The sequence below is a fragment of the Anser anser genome (assembly GCF_964211835.1).
Source record: "Anser anser genome assembly, chromosome: 17".
In the NCBI taxonomy this organism is placed as follows: Eukaryota; Metazoa; Chordata; class Aves; order Anseriformes; family Anatidae; genus Anser; species Anser anser.
The window spans coordinates 2,648,190-2,670,187 of record NC_139738.1 but is presented as its reverse complement, the minus strand read 5'-3'; the positions used below and the strand labels follow the sequence as shown (position 1 = coordinate 2,670,187).

At 50.2% G+C, this 21,998-nt stretch overlaps 1 protein-coding gene across 3 annotated transcripts in view; it reads right to left on the bottom strand.

Moving 5' to 3' along the window:
* The window catches only part of LOC310882899 (uncharacterized protein), a 30,071-nt gene that overhangs the window by 4,480 nt on the left and 3,593 nt on the right, over nt 1–21,998 (bottom strand). For all 3 annotated transcript variants that reach the window (XM_083802335.1, XM_083802336.1, XM_083802337.1), the window contains 10 exons: nt 17,652–17,726; nt 17,089–17,138; nt 16,389–16,442; nt 11,787–11,937; nt 8,279–8,361; nt 5,002–5,166; nt 4,598–4,876; nt 3,745–3,902; nt 1,209–1,417; nt 255–319 (listed from right to left, as the gene is read on the bottom strand). In XM_083802335.1, coding sequence (XP_083658461.1) covers nt 255–319; nt 1,209–1,417; nt 3,745–3,902; nt 4,598–4,876; nt 5,002–5,166; nt 8,279–8,361; nt 11,787–11,937; nt 16,389–16,442; nt 17,089–17,138; nt 17,652–17,726 — 1,289 coding nt within the window. The remainder of the gene's footprint in view (nt 1–254; nt 320–1,208; nt 1,418–3,744; nt 3,903–4,597; nt 4,877–5,001; nt 5,167–8,278; nt 8,362–11,786; nt 11,938–16,388; nt 16,443–17,088; nt 17,139–17,651; nt 17,727–21,998) is intronic.

The window sequence follows — 21,998 nt, the reverse complement described above, 5'->3', positions numbered from 1 at the left end:
TGAAGGATTGTCTTGACAGGCAGCACTGGCTTCACAGCACCCCACCAGTCGTACATCTCACCGAGCACACTGATGGTTCTAAAACCAAAAAAACTTCAGTTTTCACTGTCCATCTGAATCCCTCCAGAACCAGAAAGGAAATTGGAGTTATACATTATATAGACTTCTGGGAAAGCATCTACTTAAATGAGGCTACTGGATTCTTATTTAGAGGAAGGGCTGTGTCCTGATGACAGCACGGCCGCATTTCTTACCATGGGCTCCTGGACAACGGTCTCTTTCTGAGAATGCAAGTTCTCCCTCTCAATCATTCCTGCATCTGCAAGGAAGGGAGACAGTTAATAGGGCAGCCTCTGGATTAAAACCAAACAAACCTACTCGCAAAAAGGGAGCTCACAAAACACAAAAGCTCCGATCTGGTCATCTTTATGACGCCTATACGATGCAAGCCAGCATTTCAAAGGGGATCCTTAGAGCAGCCTCAGTTCCCACCTTCCCTGCCGTCCTGCATCAAGGGGGCATCATTCCCTGCTGTCAGTCAGTTGCACGGAAAGCCACCTGATGGTCACTGCCTCAGCCTAGCAACACGCGGGACTGGCATCAGTCACATCTGCACTTCATCAGTGTCTTTTTGACAGAGGCAATTAACTAACTTCCAACTCAAAGGTTATTTCCACACATGCAAGAACTGACAGCAGGGTCTGTGTGGAGGAATGCGATCTGTTCACCAAGCGTTCACCCCGATTCCTTGAGCACAGCAGAGCATCTCCACACAAACGTTCTCAGTCTGGACACCTCTACCCAAAAGCCTGTTTTAGCTCCCCACTGCCTGACTGGGTAGCTGTAATACATTTTTGATTTCTTCTTTATTTGCTTCCATAAAGAATTTGCAGCTTCCTTCTTACACACGTAAGCTGCAGTCACATCAACTTTCTTTTTCTTACTGGACCCATGGAGGTGCTGTGGGCCCATGCCCACCCACTGCAATTTTCCCAAGGATCTCATCAGTTAACGGCCATTTTCTGCTGTTTCATGCCAGCTGATAAATCTCACCTGAGAAATGAGGCCTTTCTGCCCTAAACTAGAAAACCCACTAACAGGATTAAACCAACTCCTATACGAGGCTGAGATTGTCCTGTCAGAACAGTGGTCTGGAGGGACCCCGCTACAAAATAACGTTGTACAGCATGGAATTAGGGAAAGCATACCCATTTCTAGCTCTTCATTATCTGTCTTCTCCTTCTCGCCTCCCCGGTCAGCTGTTTGATGCTCTGCTGCTCTCTTCTGACCCGGTGGCTGTGAGCTGTCCTTCTGAGTCTCTTGCCCAGGCCTGGGGTCGAGGTGAAGGCTCTCGGGGTAACCGTGCACTTGGGCACCGTCCATCTGGGCGTTCACTTTGTTGACTATGTCCTTCCAGCTGCAGCAACAGCACGAAACAAAACAGACACCTCCTGACTCAGCACATGCAAGAGACATTTCAAAATGCCATTTCATAATGCCAAGCAGAAAACCAACCTACAATGCATGCACAAGTTTGTCCACTTTTTTTTTCCCCAAAAAAGCAATTGCATTAGTTACCAGCAGCTACATGAAACAGAACTCGTGCCACCTAAGTTATGCTTTACAAACACAATTTGTAGAACTGCCTTAATCTTGTTTATCTGATAATGTAACATATCCACATAGCAATAAACTCCAACTCTAAACTGATGCTTCCTCATGCCTCACACACACCCAAATACATAAATCTAAGTTTCTTCAAAACTACCAAAACCAGAAATCCTCTGTGTCCCAACTTCCTTTAAAATGAAAAATGCTGCTAAAGTAAAACTGCAGAGTTTTGACCTATGAGGGAAAAAATATATATATTTCAAAATAAACAGAATAGCTGCAATACAGAGTTGCTAATTTCCATTGTCTGGTAATTTTTAAAGTTACAAGCTCTTTATGAAGATTTGTAGCTAGGATAGATGCTTTAATCAATGTCTCTTTACAAAAACTCTCGAACAGCTTGTCTCTCTCCCTTGTACAAACAGAACAGTGACAAATAATTGAAATGAAGTGTTGGCATATTGTTTGGGTGCTGGTGGGGTTGGTTTTTTTTGTTGTTGTTTTGTTTGTTTGTTTTTAAGGTGAACATGGGAAAAGTATTTTCCTTCTTTATTTGGTGAGGTTAGCTGCAATTCCACCACAACGCAGTGCTCCTCCCTGCCTCAGGCTCTTAAGTGGCCCCAGCTTTAGCAGCTTTTTGAAGCCAGCATATTACTACCACACAAACTTGCAAGTAAGAAAAACCACAGCCCAGCCTTTAGCTCAGATTTCCCATTACAAAGCCATCACCATGCAGACAGGCCATCAAGACCAACAATTCCCATCTGGAATCTGCCGGTCTCAGCCACCTTGTGCAACAGTTCTTGGCACGGGACGCACGGCCTCTTCTGCGGTTTAGTGTTGTTCTTAGCACTGGCACCTCCAGAGAAAGCTGGGTTTTGCACTCGTATCACAAACACCACCCAATGTAAACGACAGCCTCCAGCTGCTCAATAATTTCTTGATGATAGATCCAGGACAGGAAAAGCATGGTTTCTGTCCTTGGGAAGTCATTTGCCAAAACAAGGCCAATATTTGCATTTTGAGTTTCGGAGAGGATGTTGCCTACTGAAACAGCGTGGGGAGGACACTACCCTTTGAAGAAACACGCAGAGCACAATCTCTGACCTGAAAAGATTGCAGGTTAAGTGAACAACAAACAGGGCAAAGAAAATGCATTAGTGGAATCTAGCTGATGGATAGTTTGGAATGAGATCCCAAAGTCTCTTTTACAAATAAAGCAGGAATTAATTTTTTTTTTCCTCTCCAGTAAACTGCACAGATATGACCTGGACACACACAGATGATAAATAAGTTAAATAAGGAAGCACTATTTTCTGAGTCAGTTTTTGGATTCTGGCCAGAATTTGATGAATTACAGCCTCAGAAAGACATTTTCTTCCTTTTGCAAAGCAGACTTGTCTTCCGTGAGCGCTGCTAAGACACAAAACAGTTCCTCTTGTGCAGCATTCAGTACAACAGGATCCCAACTGGACCCTGGTCCTTGCCTAGACTTCCAGGTACCACAGCAATACGAATACCATACTGCAGTAATCACCCACCCTGGTACCTGCAGGAACCCATCACACCCTCCTGTGAATGCTCTTTCCAAGCTCAAAACGAGCAAACTGTGGCTCTAAAACACAACTTAATGACTCTTATTTAGAGGAAGCAAAGGAATTCCTTAGCCACCCCTGGTGCTGAAGGTGAATGGTTTCCACCCTCCACTCCAGTTAGTGGAAAACACACGCTGACCCAAGCTCACTCAGCAGTAACTCCTTTCCCTCCTTCCCATGCAACCCCTTCAAAAAGCAGGTCAAGTACAGAGGCACCCTACAGAGAGTGCTCCAATAGCACAGAATCCTTGCAACCCTTGCTCCTCTTTTGCCAGCCCAGCACCCACCCACACAGACTGTGTTCACGCAGCAGCGCCTGCAGCATGACCAATCTTCTGCTTTGGGGCTGAGATGGATGCCTGCAGCAGCATGCAGTTACAAGGAGTAGATCACAAAGGGATAAATAAATAATGCTTTCTTCAATTGTTTTTCCAAGCAGAAACCACAAGAAACACAAAAGAAGCCAGACTAGAGATTAGGCTATTTGGTTCCTCTGATCCTAAGGGCAGAGAGTAGAGGGGAGCTTTGCATCACCGACCTTTGCATTTGCTCTTGTTTGCTCCCTGTTGAGTGGTGGTTGTCTGGCATCTTGGGCTTCTCTGCCGCAGAGGGTTGTTTCAGATCAGACAGTGACAATGCAGGAGCCTGGCCTTCCTCGTGGCTGTTCACGTGAATGCGCATCACCATCTTCACATCCTGCAGAGGGGACACACAGATGTGCTCAGGATATCCACAAGCTCCTAATCTTATCATATTCTTGCAGACCTCCCTTGCATTTTGCATATTCATGGGCCAGAAATCTTTTGTCAAGGAACAACAGACTCAGAATGCTCCAGAACAAGTCTCCAGCCCTATCCAGCCAGCCTGCAGTAAGAGAGCTCACTCTCCTTCCGTACAGCCAGGAGGAGGTGATTTGGATCCTATGAGATCCAGGCGTGTCTCATCTCAGGTAGCTTTATCGCCAAGAGAAAAAGGAACACCATGAACTCTTAAACAAAGAAACATATTGCAATAATAATAGCAATTGCATTTGTAATCTAACTATACTTTGATGATTGTCATATTGGCAATTATTATTCCTCACTGTGCTCACTAGAACAAGCTCACAATATGCACAGCAGCTCCCAAGTATTCTCACTGCTGTTCACAATCCTGAAATAAGACATGAATCTCTTATTTTAGTGCAGACTGCAGGAAATTAACAAGGTTAATGCAAAAGGCAAAGCCGGTCCCTAGTGAACTGGCTTCCTTTTCCAAGAGAAATGAGAAAATTTTTATTTTTTTTTAAATACAGGCTTCTGGAGTGAGACAGATTCAGCAGTTCCTCCTAGTGCCCAGAGCATGGCGCATGCTCTCAGGGACGCAACAAGCACCAGGTCTGCAGAACTTACTGGGTTCCCGTTTGGCAGGCTGTTCACAGTCCGGGTGAATCGGATGACATGGCTGTCCCCGTGTCCTGCTGGCCAGGCTGGCAGAGCCTCCGGTGGCAAATTGGCATCTTGCAGCGGGGCCGGGTGGGTACCGAGCATGTTCCCCTGGGACCTGGGGCCACTGTTGCTGTAGGGGTTCTGGCCCGGCAGCAGAGGACCATCTGCCTGCTTCCGCATCCCAGAAACCTGCGATGCCAGCAGGCTCCCAGCTGGGCGATTCTCTAGATTGACTGGAAAAGCCTGCAGGGAAGAAAGGAAAAGAGTGAGCATCAGAGGAACAGACTTCATTCCCTCAAGTTCAAAGTCCAGTGCTGAAAACCCCCAGAAGCCCTGGAAAACCTCCCAGCTACTCAGGAGCACCACACCTTCTGCCTCATGAGCTGCAGCTGGCTGCTGCCTGGCCCCAGGGGCTGCTCCTTCAGCACCTGGAGCTGCTGCTGCCCCTTCCCTCCTCCTCCTCCTCCTCCTCCTTTGAAGCTTGGCATCTTCTGCAGAGCTTCTTTGAGCTGCCTGAACTCTTCCATCTGGGTCTGAGGGAACAAGAGAGGTACAGAAAAACCTCACATGATAACAGGGTTGAACAACTCCTTGCTGAGAACAGCCATTCCTGTGGCCAGTTGCACAGCACAGATACACCCCCCAAAAAAGAAGCCATATATATACAGCTGGAGATAATCCACAACCATTAATCACAAGGCCAAGCTAGTCTTGGGCTTTCCCTCTAGATTTCACAGATATTTTGTACTGTCTCTTTGCCAGTCTTGCATCTTATTTCACTGCATGCTTTAACCTTGGAAACGCTGACCCACGACACCAACACTCTGAGCAATGCTATTTACGGCATGAGCTGTTAACATAACCCCTGCTTGTGTACAAAAATCCTGGCTCTCGTAGGTGTGGCTCCTTCTCCTCCTGTGCCTCTCAAGTACATTCAGCTCAGCTTTTTTCTCCTGTGGAGGCATTTCTCTATGGATGTGTTCATCTCAAAGGGGCTGACAATAATTGGCATAATTCCACCTGACAATTCAATTTACTTTGCAAGACAAATGAAAAATCGATTCTCCCGGACTGTTAAACAAATGTAACTCTTTTCTTTCTACTACAGCTTATTTCTTCCAGATTCAACCCTGAAAAGGAGAGCTTGAAAAAGCTATCCAGGAAAAGCTCCCCACTCCTACCCCCATTATTTATAGGGAAGTGAGGGGAGAGAGCTTTTCATGTGCTTGCCAAGGTACCTGGAAATGGACCAGAGTGGGGACTGGGCAGAGCAGGAAAGCTTCCAAGCAGCAAGGAAAGTTTAGCAGGAAATTAATTCCTGAGCAGGCTTTGTTGATTTCAGTTCTTCCCCCTGAAATTTGACCTTAAAACAAACATTAAAACAAAACAAAAAAGCCAACAAAACAACTCAGCAAAGCTAAAATTAAAAAAAAGAATGAGGAAAGGAAAAGGAAGCCAAGAGCTGTTCATGGGATGTAGCCCTAGCAGGGATTTGCTTCCAGCCAGAACGAGACAGATGGAAGCAGACCTTGTGCCCGCGGAGAGGCTGTGCAGGTGGGCTGCCCAGAGGGGAGGCAGCATGAGACCAGCACGCGCACAGGTGCCCGCAGGCTGCTGGTACCCTGTCACAGCAAGCTGTGCACACAGTGCTCTGTTCTTCTGTGCCTCGTTTTACCTTGCAGAGCAGCTGATGTGACAGCTACTGTGGGCTCAGTCATCTGGCTAAGGCTTGGGGAACACATCGGCATCTCTGAAAAACGAACACGGCATCTAGAACGCAAATTACTCCTGAGCAAGTGCTCAGCTCAGCAGCGTTAACCACCTCCGGCCAGCTTTCTCTAAATGCTGCTCAAAGTACGTGCAAGTTTGTACAGCTGACCCACTGACCGCTTTCTTTAATGCGGCACAGCAACTCGGGTTGGCCCTACCTGCTGTGCCCAGCGTGCATTGACCCAGCAGGACAAAAGCAGAGCTGACACCATGGCAGACCCAGGACCTTCTGATCCCCTGGCATCAACCTGAGCTGTCGGCGGCAGAGCCCTGCTTGCCGGACGCTGACCAGCTCTCAGCGTTTCTTGGGAACGAGCTGCCAAGCAGTAACGCTCGCAGCTACTTTGGAAGTTGGGGCAGAGCCGCACAGCGATAGAGGCTGCACTGCCATAGAGGCCTGCCAGTAGCACTAGAGAAGCTTGTGATTACCTGATGCTTCAGCTGCTGGTAAGGGCTTGCTGGACTGACCCCTTGGAAGACCCGAGGTCTCGGCTTTCCAGGAAGCACACTGCAGGCGTCCATGCGGAGAACCCCACCAGCCTGCTGTAGCCTCGCGGAGGAGGAATGTATTAGAACAGCTCAGTGGCAGGTCCCAGTTCGGAAGGCAGGGAAGTCAGAAACACCAAGAGTCCACTTGAGACCCCCTCAAACCACACTGAGGGGAGCCAAAAAGCTGTCAAATGGCAGCTGCCTGTGGTGCCAGTGACCTGGGCTTCCTGACTGGAACAAGCAGCCACCTGCAGAGTCTGCAGTGCTCTGGAGCCGCTTACTCCCTGCGTTTCTGCAGGGCAGCTCAGGCCAGGACTCAAGAGCGACCTTGTAGAAATCAAGAGGCACCACCCCTGTGCTTCTAGTAGAAATGCAGCCTCCAGTTCAGGAGAAGAATCAGCTGTCAGCAGCACCCAACCCCAACCAGCTCCTTGCTTCAAGCTTGTCCTATAATCCAAGGGAGCACTTACCAGGAGGCCGTTAACCAACAGGCAAGGCTAATCCCGACTGCAGTGCGACTTCTAACAAAGCACACTCACAAAGCTGCTTGCGTGTTGACTCAGTACAAGAGTCACAAAGAAGCCGTAGAGACCTTAAATCCCTGCCTTCTCCTGCTCCCAGCACACTTTCTCCCCTCTTCCAGGTCACCTGGAAGCTCCCCCTTCGAGCTGGGTGAGCAGCACTCAGTGACGGCAGGACTGCAGTGTGCTGGAGAGGCTTACACCACCTGCAGAGCACGAGCACAACGCCATACCAACAAGACTTCAGGCTTTGCTGTCTCTCTAGCGTTGAGCCAACACTGCTTGCATCCCTGACCTGGCCTCCAGATTTAAAGCCTCCCTCCAACACCTTCATTACTGAACGGTGACATCTTGTTTACAAAGATCCTTCTGAATCTTTCCAAGGTCTACCCCCAGTAATGCTTCAAAAGGAGACAGAAGGGGACCTTTCTTCCAAGGTTGCTGAGCGCTTATCTGTATTCCCAGCAAGCTAGGCAAGGCACCTCTGCATCGCTGTTTCACTCTGCAATTAATTTTATAGGTATATGCAGAGGCAATTCATCATCGTTTCTGGCAGAAGCATTTGAGGTGCAGGTAACTGACAGGAGGTGTTCCAGAGGCCGGAATAAGCTGGTTCAAACTCACTCAAGCTACACGAGTCCCGGTGGTTCATCTGTGTTTCCAGCTATTGGGACAGATTCCAGGCTGGAAAATTTGTCCAGAAAGCCTCTACATTGCTCCTACCAGCGCTATTTTAGGCCACTCACCATGCAGGAATGCAGTTACTAGCCAGACTTATTATTTAGGGAGGGGAGAGTTTCATAGTGCACCCAGGCCCCAATGAAAGGTTGTCCCACGTGGCCCCAACCATCCCCTTGTGGATTACCTGGGCATTAAGGAGCTGGGAGTGAACTTCCTGGTGGGCCTTGCGAAGGAGCTTGCTCTCTTCTCTGAGTTTAAAGACTGTATCTGCAAGAGAAGAACAAATTCGCTTAAGAGAGCTATTTCTGCAAGTGCAGTGTCTGTCCTTACCGTTAATTCTTCTGAAACCTCACACGTCTCTCTCCAAGTTCAGGAACTATAGTGAAGCACTAGCCAGGAGCTAGCCAAACAGACCTACCAGGCCCAAATTCCTGTTCCTTCCAGCACTCCTGCCCACCCAAGGAACTTGCTCCTCTGCAGAGGGACTCTGCTAACTATTGCTAGCAGGGTCAGGCTCTTGCTGTGCTCGCTTTCAAAATAATTTGATTTATTTCTTCATTTTCCCTTATTCACTGCAGCTGGAGAGCAGGGGAAGCAGCAGTCAGTGCCCCCACCTCTGGAACCTGGGGGCTGAGAGACACAAGGAGAGCTCTGCAGGGCTCCTGAACGCACCACAGATTCAACACAGCTTCCCCCCAGCTGCACGGAGAAGCAGCTTCTTGAAAGGACGGTACAAATAAAAACACACAGCAAACAAAAAGCAAGCATAGAACAACTTGGTCCTCAGGGATGTTTATTCCCATGCTATTAAGTAGCAAGCTTGTGCCTCGCAGCTCCCAGATCGGGCTCCTTTCAAGCTCTCTGCACACTTAGTGCTTCAACGACAAGACACGAACTTACATTTCAGTGCTTTGTAGATAACTATGTGTTCTCCAAATAAAAAGAAAGACTGACACAAAAAATGCCAGCCTCATTTTGGAGCCTGAGGCTCTCTTAAAATATCACTAACTGCGTGCACCAGGATTTCTCTGCAAGCAGAAATTGCTGCATCTGCTGTGACAGGGAGGGGATTTTTTCCCCTAACAGGACAGTCACTGCTGTAGGCTGAATCGCATGCACGATTTCAGCTCAAGATGGTAGATATTTCTAATTCCAGGGGTATATCTTCCTGTGACATCCACCCCTGGGACAGGACAGTGCTACTGAGGTTGCATACTGTGTTTTTCCCTTGTGTTAAAAGATTTAACATCAGAAGGAGCAAAGAAGGCTCCAGGACCGCTACTGCTCAGACCTCTGAGCACAGCAAAGACATCCCCGCAGCCCTTCAAGAGAACCAGAGGTATCTCAAGTGGGGGGCAGATGTCCAGAAGAAGCAGAGTTTCTCTGAGCCAATACCTCAGTCACATCTAGGTCTTCAAAGCGCATTCAGAACCTGGAAATCAAAACCTTCGTGCCAAGGCAGGTCCCTCCTCTGCCACCGGCATGGCAGAGGTGTGAAGTTCTGCTCCAAGTGACATCACCAGGGGGTTTTAATCAATGGCATCAACAGGAGAAAAGTTTCAGTTATATCTACTGGGCCCTTTTATCTGTAACACGAGTTCAGCAGTGATCAAACCCAGCCTTCTGCCTTCAGAGCAGGCTGTGCCAGTGTGCAAGGAGGGAAAAATGGAAAGCGCGGAATTAGAGTGGGGGAACAGCAGAGGACAGACTGTGCTGGGGTGTGAAACGCAGCATAAATAGACTGCAATTCTTACAAAGCAGAAGAGAAAATAGATCATAACGCAGCAGGAGGGGGAAAAGAGGCAAACAGGATTAAAAAGGCCCATGTTAACAAGATCAGGAAGCTTCAGCTGGCTCAGCTAGAACATATACTCATAGCCTGTTAACTGGCATTCAAAACCACTTCCAGAAGGAGAGATTTTGAGGAACAGGGTGCGACCACCCCAGCAGTGCCACAACCGTTGGGTTGTGTGGGACAGCGGCATCAGTCCCCACACCACACACATCCAGACAGCTTCGTCCCCAACCTGAGAGCTGCCCCAAAACTGTAAAGCAACAAGGAGCCACCAAACCCAGCTCCTTCATACTTCTGGGGGCTTCTGCTTTCCTCCAGCACCCCTGGGACAAGGGTTTCCTTTTCACAGCTGAACCCAGCGCTAATCCCTCAGTTCCGCTCCAACAGCTCGGAGCGGTGCCTACTGTTCAGAAGCCTCCCCTTCACTGTACCTGCTGGTGGAGGCACATCTTCCAGCGCCTCTCCTGAGGACACATTATATATAGAAAGCACTAATGGAACATAAGGAAAGAAAATGAGGCATTAGCAATGCTGCTAGCTCTCTGCCACTTCTCAGAAGACTGTCGTGCTCTTTTGTATGCCATGGTTACTGGTACTTTCTCTTAGAGGAAGATTTAGTAGCCAGCTTTGAGCTTAAAGCACAGAAAGGAGATGGGACCGAGCGAGCGGTAGCCTGGGAAGGTGTACAGAGAATATTAATGCATCTCAGCCTTATGCTGACCTTCCTGACTAGCCTCCTTCTTCAGATTGCTTTTCTGACCATTATTCTTTCCCGTGGCAGAATTAATTTTCTTACTCCATTGGTGGCCGCATATTTCAAGAAGTGAGATTGAATCAGATGTTTAGGTTTTGCTTGCTTGTGCTCAAGTTCCTCTTTTTAACCCATGAGCGCCCTTCAGGTACTGGGGCTCTGCTGGTCATCCACAGAAAGTGACAGCATCTGTCACTCTCCCAGACCTGATTTAAGTATGAGCAGATGTGAATCTTAAAAAAAACACACATGATCTAATTAAGCAGTAGACTAAATAGAAACAACTCCTTAGGAATTAAATGGATTGGGTGTTCTCTGCAATACTTGCATATTAAATGCATTTTATAGACCTACACCATTAATTACAAAATGTTTAATTCTCTCCTAAGCTTAAGTGTTGGAATTTACAGAATTCTAGTGTTTCAGGAACAGAAATTGGTTTCTTTTTTTTAAAAAAAAAGAAGCGTACAGAGAAGTGAAAAATATATGCTGAAATAAACGGGATCTCTAAATGTCACGATGCTATTTCTCTGCACAAAAAATCTCTCTGCTAACTTGGCTACGCCTTCCCACTAGAGAAAGGACAGGGGAAGGCAGGATTACCTGGTGGATAAACCTCTCGTTTCTGCCCAGCCTACAGTGGAACTACAGGCACGTACCTCTGCCTTCAGGAGCCTCACACCTCCTACTTTTGGGGTGTCTCATCCATTTTGAGTGTCCCCTCCAGGGACACAGGCTGTTTCACAGTCTGAATGCGGTCAGCACTTGGCACAAAGTTTTCATCTCACCTGGCTCTGCAAATCCACACAAACATGCTAAGCAGCAGCTGCAGAAAAAGCAGTCAGCAAAATTAAATTAGGCTTGGAAAATACCACAAGAAGTGCTGCTGCTGCTGACAGAAGCCAGGGATGCCCACGCAGTACAACAGTGCAGGGTCTCTGAACCCCAGTGAACTCGAAGACTGGTTAAAGCCAAGGTAACACAGTCTCCCATGGGGTTATAAAAAAAAAAAAGTCACACACAGGTGTTTCTATGGTTCTCCAGACCTTTTGGAAGGCCTGGAGAACAGCCACTGTCTTCTCCTGAGCTCAGATCTTCACGGCCCTTTCTCTACCTGGTGTTTTCTTGGCTCTCCATCACACTTACCCTGCAAGTTTGTGACTTCATTATCCTTCTCCTGCTGCAGCTGGGCGTACTTCTGGTTGTGGGTCTCCAGTGTCTTACGATGTTCCAGTTTCAAGCTGTTGTGCTGCAGCTGCAGGTCAAGCAGCTGCTTCTTGACATCTTCATGTTGGTTCTGAACACAAAAAGAAGTCAGTACAATTAAGGAGGGGAGGAGTAATTTAACTGCTGTCAAGTGCCACTCAAGTGTCTCTGTTTAATGAGTTGCTTGGGGAAGCAGATGAGACTTTGGTTCCTCCAATACGGCAACTAAAAATTCCAGATTAAAAAAAACATTCTTTGGTTTGAGAGTGATGTAAAATGCCAAAGCATTGTGAAGCAGTATGGGAGATCTCCCTAGAAGCTACTCAAGTGTAAGAGAAGTGTGTGAGCAAGTCCATGCCTGCCTGAAAGAGAGATGGAGGCTCTGGGACACAGCCAAGGACACTCCTACTCCTCCCCAGCACTCAGCTCAGTGAGAGCAACTCAGGCTATAATCTCAGCTGCTATCAACCCAAACGCCTGTGATACACAGCACAAATCCCGGGTCCTTCCCCGAGTCCCAGAGATGCTGAAGGACGGCATTACCTGCAAAGATAAGTGTTCCCACGGTGCAGGTAGCATCAGCATATACGCTGCGTTACAGGAGTAGCTCACCTGGAAGCAGGGCTAAGGTCTAACCCCCCACAGCCTGTCTGTGCCCAGGTATTACTGCTCACTTAGCACACAGATGCCTGGAGACTCCAGTTATCCCTGCCTGGTTTGCTCCTCAGTAGCCTGGCAGTTCTCCCAGCCACTGCTCCAAGCTGCTAGAGCAGGAGACCTTTTGCACGGACACCACGTCCTCTGACACAGAGGCCCACGCTCCCCATATCACCACGGGACTCAACCACCAGGTGTCCAGCAGGACACCCACAAGACCCCAGACCATATTTGTGGCAGGCCAGAACTCATCAGGTAGCAGCTCTGCAACACACCATCTCCTCCCCTCCCTTCTCGCAGAGCCCGAGAAGAAAACACGCCGAGACATCCCTTTGCTCAGACCCACTGAACCAGAATTCACCTCCTTTCTGGTCCCCATGGTAACGCAGGGACCCTTCCACATTCAGTTTGTCAACACCAATTAGGTATGCAGATGGACTGGCTCCCAGGTGAACCCTGGCCCCTCCACACAGCAGCTCCTCAGGACTCAGGCAGCAGTTTCAATTAACCTTCCTGTAAAACAAATGTCTTCTTTTCCCTTTTTTTTAAAAAACAAAAAAAAAAAAACTTCTAAATGTTGTCGATGCTGGCATTTATCCCCAGTAAAACAAAGTATCTGTGTCCCAGGCATTCTCCCCCAGAGCAATTATCCCGAGCTAAAAGAAGAGGAATAACTATGCTCCAAAAATACACGCAACGGAAGAAAAAGCTTTCAGTATGAAGAGGTCCCAGAGAGAGAACAAAGACGAGACAAGGATGTTGGGTTAATCAGATCACAGAAGCAGAAAGGAAAATAAAGAGAATAAAAAAAGATTCCTGCTCTGGCTTTCAGAGACCTCGGGTACTTACAGCTCCCTCAGAGCCACCGGCAAAAAGCAGCGCAGGGAAACCAGACCCCTCAAATCATTTGGATACTCAACACCTCAGAGAAACCACCAACATCATCAGCACGTGAGAATTGGTTTTTAATGAGAAACCCTGAGCAATTCAAGGAATCTGCAGTCCTCATCAGCTCAGGTCAATTAATTTCCAGCCCACATTCTGCCTGGCAGGTGCTGTGTGTCCCCAGACTGCTCACGGTCAGGAAGAAGGGGGGGGGGAATTCTCATCCTCTGACAGCAGCAGGAAGCTGAACGGAGAAGTGCCTTGGCCAAGGTCACCCGGAGCACCTGAGCCCAGCTCAGGAAGCATGCAGAGCAGCCTCACCCCTAGCCCATTACTGAGGCTGGGACTGGTGAATGAAAACTTCAGGAGGGACCTAAGGACTTTGAGCTGTGTGGTGGCTGCAGGACAGGAGACCCAGAATATGCTACATGCATTTTTTTTTAAATTATTATTTAAGAGAACTGGAAGCAGAGCATTCTCCGAGGCAGCAAAGCCCCGAGGAAGCCAGGAACCTCTCACGGCCAGAGCTGCCCATCTGGCTCACATCATTCCCCTCCTGCCTCAGAGATGCTGCTGTGCTTAACCAAGCAGAAACTGCAGGACACTGCACATGAGTGGTGTGGAAATCATGCGCGAACAGAGGGAATACAGAGAGCATACTGCTGTCACGTTCCGCTGTGACCCTGCCCACCACGCCAGTGCTGCAGCACTGGGAGAAGTCAGCTAATGTGGGAGAAATCAGGAACCCCGCGTCCCAGCCACGTGAGCTCAGGCCAGCAAAACCTCCTGTTCCACCTTCCCCTGCTGTTCAGGCAACACGCGGCGCCCAAGGCGCATCGCAGCCATATCTCACCAGTGCGTCTGGGGAAACAGGCAGGGACGAGGGGAAAGAACAAAGCAGGAGTCCTGTAAAACCGCACGTTTCTGCTGCGATTCAGAAAGCAGCTCTGTAGACAGCATTGTACGAACCGGGATCGGTGGCTGGGTGCTTCGCCCACAAGCAAAGGAAGGGCACACCTCGCTGCAGGCTTCCAGGTCCCCGCAGTTTCAGGAAGCCCATGTGAACGAGGCTTTTGTTTAAAGCTGCCGGCCTCCTTGCCTGCGTGTTCCGCGAGTGCCAGGAGGCGTTCTACAGAAAGATGCTAAAAAAAAAAACCTCAATCTTCACTCAAGAAGATGAAAGGAGTTATAAGGAGATGAAGTCTGGCCCCAGCAGGAATCCAGACACAGGCAACTGCTGCAGCCGCTATTTTTGGACAAAGCCAAGCCCTTGAGACTGGGCTGCCTGTTGCAAACGTTAATCAGACACAGAGAGCTTTGCTACAGATCAGAACGGCTCAGGAGTCAAGCAAGCGTGATCCCTTTCTTCTGTAAGCAGCTAGAAAAACGCAGTGCAAAACTGGAAGCTCTCCTTTGGTACCTGCTGCATCAGGAGGGCCCACGTGGTGAACAGCAGCAGTGGCAGCAAACCAGCAGTCTCAGCAGAGACCGTCACGGGGGCTGTGACCAAGGGTCAGCCCCAGCACCCTCACAGCTCTGAGAAGAGCCCAGATCCCATGCCGGGGAGCTGAGTTTCCCGCTGACACACACACCCCAGCAGCCTGAACCCCAACCAGCACCAAACGATGCCTTCTCTGCGGAGCGGTTCCCTGCAGAGCCCCTCATCTCCAACTGCACACAGCGAAACAAAACGCTGACAGAGGAGGGCAGTGAGCAGAAGAAAACAGACCTAAAGAAAGACAACTGTGGGCTACAGAGCTGTCCTGTGGGGTCAAGCCACGACCCAGGCTGTCAGGTACAGCACCAGTGGCCGCAAACACCAAAGCCAGATAATGCTGGTGTGGATTCACAGAAGCCTTTGGTCACATTTGGGACCTTCAGCTTAACAGGGCTCGTTGTTCCTGTTCAGCATTACACGGCAATCACCCACTTCTGCCTCCTCGGTAATGATATTGCTGGCAGCAGTCTTCCTTGTCAAGAAGCTAGTACGAGTGGGAAGCATTTTCTGCCTGTGCTCCAGAAACAAACGCTATTCTAAGCCCCATAGCTAGCTACAAGTAGAGCTGAATGCTGCATTTTCAGGAGGGGGAAGCTGTAATCCACCACACTTCAGTCCCAAGGGCTTGGCTGTCTTTCAGCAGCTGTAAATGCAGTTACAAAATAGATGAAAAATTCCTCCCAATAAAAGGCAGTGAGAGAAAGAGAGCCAGGATGAAGTGCTCTCACTGTCCCTGAGAGAGAAGGAAACCGGAGCACGCTGCTCAGGCTGCAGTTGCTACGAGGAGGAGAAGTCGCTGCTGCAAAGTGTTCCCAGAGCTGGATAATGCCCAAGAGAGCCGCGCTTCCGTCCTCCCAGAGCTTGACTCCAAAGGCAGGCAGCTGGACGTCCAGCTCTGGGGCTGCTGGATCCCAGCCCACTCCCTGCGTCCCAGAACTAAATCACTGCTTGGCTGGAAATGCTCCAGCTTAAGACAACATTAAGAAAATCATCACCGCCAACAGACCACAGCTGCATTGTGCTAACGAAACCCAACTTTCACATTGTGATGTGGTTCAGGTAGAGCATGTGATAAGCTTTAAAACCACCGTCAGCCACCCCACCTGGCCTTAAAGTACATTCTCTTAGCCCAGCAGGGCAGGACACAGTGAAGAGGCCCATTTTCATGCTAAGGAGCACAAAAGAACGTGCTGAACAACAGAACTCCTGTGTGATAAGCTGCACAAAGACTACCATTGAAATGAGGTATACACTGAGGCCGTAATCTGATACAAAGCCCAACAAAATAAATAGGAAAAGTCCCATAAACCTGAACAGCCAGGAAGAAACACAGATCAGTGCCACAGAACCATGGATCCACAGCCCTCTGGGCTGGCACTAGCTGCAGGAAGGCCTTGGTCTCTCCCTGGCACCTGTGGTAAGTGAAAGCTCTGAGCTACCTTCCAGGGAGCACTCTTAACGTGTAGCAAATGGTGAATACTGAAATCAGACCAAAACCTTACCTTCAGGATCTTGTGCTGGGAACTGAGGGCCCCATATCTGTTCATAGAGTCTTGCTGGAAAAAAAAATAATAAAAATTTAATGGTGCCATTAGGTCCCAGAAAAGCCTAAGACATGTGAAACACACATCAACACCCGCCCAGGCACTGCATCAGCAGAAAGATAAATACTCAGTAAGGTATGCAGTATTACCAGCAAGTGAGTACAAATTGCAAGCAAGCTGCCCAGCCGTAAGAATATTCAGATATTCATCCATGAGTTTCTTCGTGTAACAAGATGACATTCACCCACAGATGAGCAAGCTAAAAAGCTGTTCCTCTCCCCCAGCATCTCACCAACAGATGCTCTGAGAAAGGAATAAAACTAGACTTGTGACTCCAGCAAATGGGATGGGCTGTAACCCTTCCACTGTGCTATCGCACAGGAGGGAGTAAGCAGAACAGCTCGGGCACAACACAGCCTTAAGATAAAGCAGATCTTCACACACGATCTATCCCTAAAATAAAGCAGATCTTCACACATGATCAGCCTTGCAAGATGGAGTCAGCCAAAGTTGCTTTTGGACCACACATTCTCACCGTCTTTCATACGGCCCAGACAGCAGCCCTGGCCTCATGGCTGTGGTGGTACCATAAAGGTCTTCACCATCCTTACATACATGCAGGAAAATACAGACACTCTGAGGAATAAACTGTACCTACCTTCTCCTTGTTGAGAGCTTCCTGAGCTTCTAATTTATACACTAAAAAATCTAGAAACAGAAGAGAAGACAATTAAATGACCTGGGATTTACAAGGACCTGCATGTGTATATTTAGTCTTGTACATCAGCTTTAAAGGATGGGGCAGTCTGGAGTGTCTGTGTGCTGGGGAGTGTAGGGATGCCAATATTATAGACTCCTTATGGAGCTCAGCATCTTCAGATCACTTAGAAGTTACTATTTCTAAAGAAAAGCGATCTAATGCCAGGTATAGGTATCACTTCTGAAGTGCTCCAACATGTCAGGATGGGTGCTATCACCTGCAGATTAGACTGAAGACATCTGCAGGAATATAAGAGAACAGAACCCACCTCCCAGCCCACGAGCAACGGAGAAGCCAGCTAACTATTCTCCCCACACAAACCAGCTGCGAGCCTCACCTGGGGAGCATTCACAAACAGCCACATGTTGCACTGAAGGCAGAAAACGCTCCGGGTGCCACGTGTGCATCTCCCCACAGGGCTGCTGGAGCGTTGTTTGGCCACTGCTCTGCGAGAGACTTACCTTCCTTGGTCTTCTTGTGCTCCCCTCGCTCCTTCTGCAAGGATCGCTCCAGCCGGGATCTGTGCTCGTACACAACTGGGGAAGCAGAGAGAGGCAGAGCGTGAGATAAACCCTGACATTTCCTCCCATACATTCTCACCTAAATTCCAGGCCAAGCAAACCACCAGTGCTGAAGCGCGCGCACGTGTCTGACACCCTGACATCCTGCGAGTCTCTGCATTCAGGTTTTGCTTTGGAGCCTGGGCTGTGAGCTGCATTTGGCGGCCAGTGGCTGAACTGAACATTTACAGGCCAAGCCCACCTCCAGGCTCAAGACAGCTGGAGCCTTCCAGGCTTTCTGCTCTGCATCAGCAGCGTGTGGGAGAGATGTTTTCCCCCCTTCCACCCCCGTCTCCATCCCAACCATTAACTGGCCCTCAAGGCCACTAAGGAAGAGCGAGCCAGCACCTCCCTCTCCTACCACACACAAAAGAGCATCTGTGCTCTGCGCAGGGGAGCCGAGAAGGGAGAGGGACGAGGCTGCTTTGTGCAGCAGCCACATGACAAATGGAAGCGCCAGAGAAACCTCCTGATGGATGATGATTTTAATCCGCCCTGACGCCCGAGCGCTAACCAAGAGCTGTCCCTGAGTCCCGGCACTCAGCTGCGAGCAGGCAGCTCCTCCAGCCCCTCCGCACGGAGGCTCCCACGGTGCCACCGCAGCACCACGCTGCGGGCAAGGTTTTGAGGGGCAAGTGGGCTGAACAGTGCCCAGACCAAACGAAGCAAGGGGGTGATATCATCACGTATAAAATAAGATCCTGTCGTGGCATGTGGGAGCAGCGAAGGCCACGCATGCCCTGCCCTAGCAGGTGGCTGCTGCCTGAGAGCAGACGTCCCAGAGCGAGCAGACACGAGACACAAAGCACCCGTATGTCTAATATTTTAGAGTTGACCACCAGTGGCACAGATGTTGCTCTCAAAGAAGCACAAGGAAGTGCTCAGAGGTAATCCTGGCACCCTAGGAGGCAGCCTAGGACATTTGCCTAAATCACACTGCACACCACCCAGGAACTGCGAGGCTGAGGACGGGCCATACAAGAACCTCACTTTGATGGGGACAGTCCTGCCTTGCCTTACCACGGGCACGCCTGGCACCTTCGTAGACCCTGAAGGAAAAGCACAAACCGCCCAAGAGCAGCACCTTTTTGCCACCCCACCCATTTCTCCCCAGGCAGGGGATTCCAGCCACCCATCTCCTCAGCTGCCTCCTCGGCGGGTGAGCAACAACGGGGTGAAGTTCACGGCTTTCGCTGATAAACAACCCAGCGCCAGTCACGTCTCCTAACCACGTGTGGGTTTTGAGCCTTCAGACTCCCTGCAAGCGAAGTGAAGCCCAGATGTCAGAGCGAGTTGGTGTTTCTGCACTTTAAATAACTGCCAAGCCTTGAGCAATCCTGCAGGCAGAGCAAGGAGCGAGCAGAGGCTGAGCCCGGCACAGTGACAGGAGAGCTGGGCGCGCAAATCCAACACGGCATCGAATAAAGCGTGCTGGAAACTAATACTCCACAACATCCCCCCTGCGGACACACCTCTCCCAGCCTGTGCTCCGCCGCCACTTCCTTCAAAACCTTTGAGGAGCCCGCAGGCAGGATGGTTTGAGTGGTTTCACCACCGCAATCCACACGAGGTCACCCAGTTCTCGTCTCCACCACCCACCCAGCACCTGTACAAGGAGACCCCCGCTCATCCTCAGTGCCCCGGCGAGGGCTGTGCGTGGTCTGCGCTGTCCTGGTGGCTTTACAGGAGACTCTCGGTGGCTGGGGGTTTGTTCCCTGCTGGAAGGGCCTGTTCTGCCCAGAAAAATAACCTCCAGCTCATTTACCTCTGCGATTTTCAAGCCAAACTCGTGACACTGGCTGGGCCCAAGCCTGGGATTTTTGTAATGCTTCGGTTTACCAGCGGCAGGTCTGTTCATATTTACAGTCGTCTCCAGCAACAACTGAGTGCCTGAGCAAATCAGGGGAACAAGGGGCGGTATTTCAAGCCAGACATAAACTGCTGAGTCCTAGGGGTCTTGCTGATGGCAGCTCAGCTGCTTCCCAAGCCCGCTGCAGCATTACCCCAGCCTGCCAGGTAGGCTGGCAGTTTACACACCGAGGATCCTGCTCCAAGACGGGAACTGAATCCAAATATCCCGGCATGCCATCGTCCCCCGCGGAGCAGCTTCAGAGCTTCCAGGCGGTGACTCGTCCTGGCCTGAAACCAAGGCTCGGCAGTACACGACAGTTGGCTCCTCCTGGAGCATGCCGCTTTTAGCCACTGCAGGTACGAGGACAATTTTTTAGGCTTTACCAGCCTGGGCTCGTGGCGTGACAAGCTCAGTCCAACCCCAGAGCAAGGAGCTGTTCCCCGGACGCTTTCACACCCGAATCATCTCCCCTGAGCCACCCAATTCCCTCTTCCACCTCTGGCCTCCCTCACAGGGCAGGAAGCGTGGTGCTCTTGCTCAGGAATTCCCAGCCTCCAGCCACGTTATCTCCTTCCTTCTAGCTTCCCTCCCTAGCACAGACAGACATGCCAGCGGCGAGGATCCTTCCCCTGGGCCGGGCCGCTTCCTCGATGCTTTCCTCTGAAGCGAGGCCTTCTCCAAACCATCGCTGCAGAAATACTTACTTGTGCCTCGTCTGGAAGGACGCTTCCCTTGCTGAGCGCAGCGGTAAGCAGCAAGCCCCTCGCTGCGGCTGTCCAAGCATCTACTTCAGTGACAGCTTTATTTTAAGGCACGCTTTTCCCAGGGCTTTCCCTGCCCGGCTCGCTACGCGAGCAGGTAAGCACATAAGAGACTGTGAGTGCCTCCTCAACACACGCCGAGAAGCCTTGTTCAACGAAACAGTCAGCTGAAACACCTCAGCCACTGCCCCAACTCCTTGCGAGCTCTGGGCGCTTGTGTTTTTGCGGAGAGCATCTCGCTTTCTTGCAGTCTCACCTAGCAGAGCACCTCAGCACAAATATCTGACGCGGTGGGAGCCTCACTCGCACAGGACCAGGCAGTAAACAGCTATTTTGTGCAGAAAGCTGCTCAGGTAACCCCGAGCTACCAGGTGCTACTGAGCTCACTCAGCACACGCAAGACTAAAGCACAGGAAAGCACCTCCAGCAACAGGCTTGCCATAACACCCGTAGCCAGAAGTCACAATGCAAGCTCCACAAAGCAGATGACTTTTTTAATACGTATTTTTTAAAATACATAAATAGGATAAGCTGAAGTAACCTCCAGCAAGTTAAAAAAAAAAAAGAAATTCTCTCCTCTGCCATTTCTCCGGGTCTGCAGAGCCTGCAGAAGCTGGGTTCAGCTTTGCACAGCTCAGCAGCAGAGCAGTCTCCCCGCTCACCTCTGCGGTGGGATCCAGCTCCAGCCCAGCAGGCCAAAATGGCACTTCCAGCTCGAGCAGACAGGAAGCCAGGAAGTCTTTAACAATTCGCAGCTACAAGAGGGAGTGGAGGGTGGTCAGTGTCTAAATCCAGGCTGGAATCCAGCCAGGACTCAGCGCTAAAGCGCTGTCACCTGCTGCCAAATGAGCTAAAAATGCAGAGCTGGAACAATGAAATCCCTTGCAGCGCCTTGCCTTTGGGAAGGGAGAGCAGGCCGGGCCTTCCACAGACATGTTCTCATTTTACAAGACCTCAGAAAGCAGGGTGACTGCGTGAAGGGACTGTTATCTCAGCTGTACAGAGATAAACATCTGCCAGGGAGAGTTTAGGAGATCCATGACGGGAAGAGAGCGATCCCAGCCTTGCAGACAGGCTCAGCTAATCACCTACAAAGAGCTTTCTTCTCAGTCGCTCTCCTTGTTACAGAGAAACCCTCCTGCCAGCCCCCATCCAGCCACATCACAGCTAACAACCCACAGCACCAGGCACTTGGGCAGCAGCCCTGCTGCAGAGCAGAGACCCCAAAGCCCAGCCCTTAAAGCAGAGCCCAGTATCTGGCAAGGAGGCTCCACGCAGTCTCAGACACCTCCGACCCTCCCCGCAGGAGCACGAGGGACGCAGGGACGGAGAAGACCAGCAGGTTCCTCCTCGGTGCCGCCTGGAGCGCAACGAGAGGGGCCGCAAGCTGCCCGGTGCGGCGGGTGCCTGCCAGCAGCAGGCTCCAGGAGGCTGAGCGGGTCACACGCCAACAGCACCTCCCTTCTCATCACGCCGCGTGTTTTACCCTGCGGCAAGGTCAGCAGCTGCTTTGCTCTTATTTTGAGAGAGAAGACGAGGTCCACTCCCTGGCTGTGTGTGGGACAGGCACTGCTGTTTCACAGCAGCTCTGGACATCCCTCTCCACTCCCTCCTCCGCTCGATTTCCCTTTCACT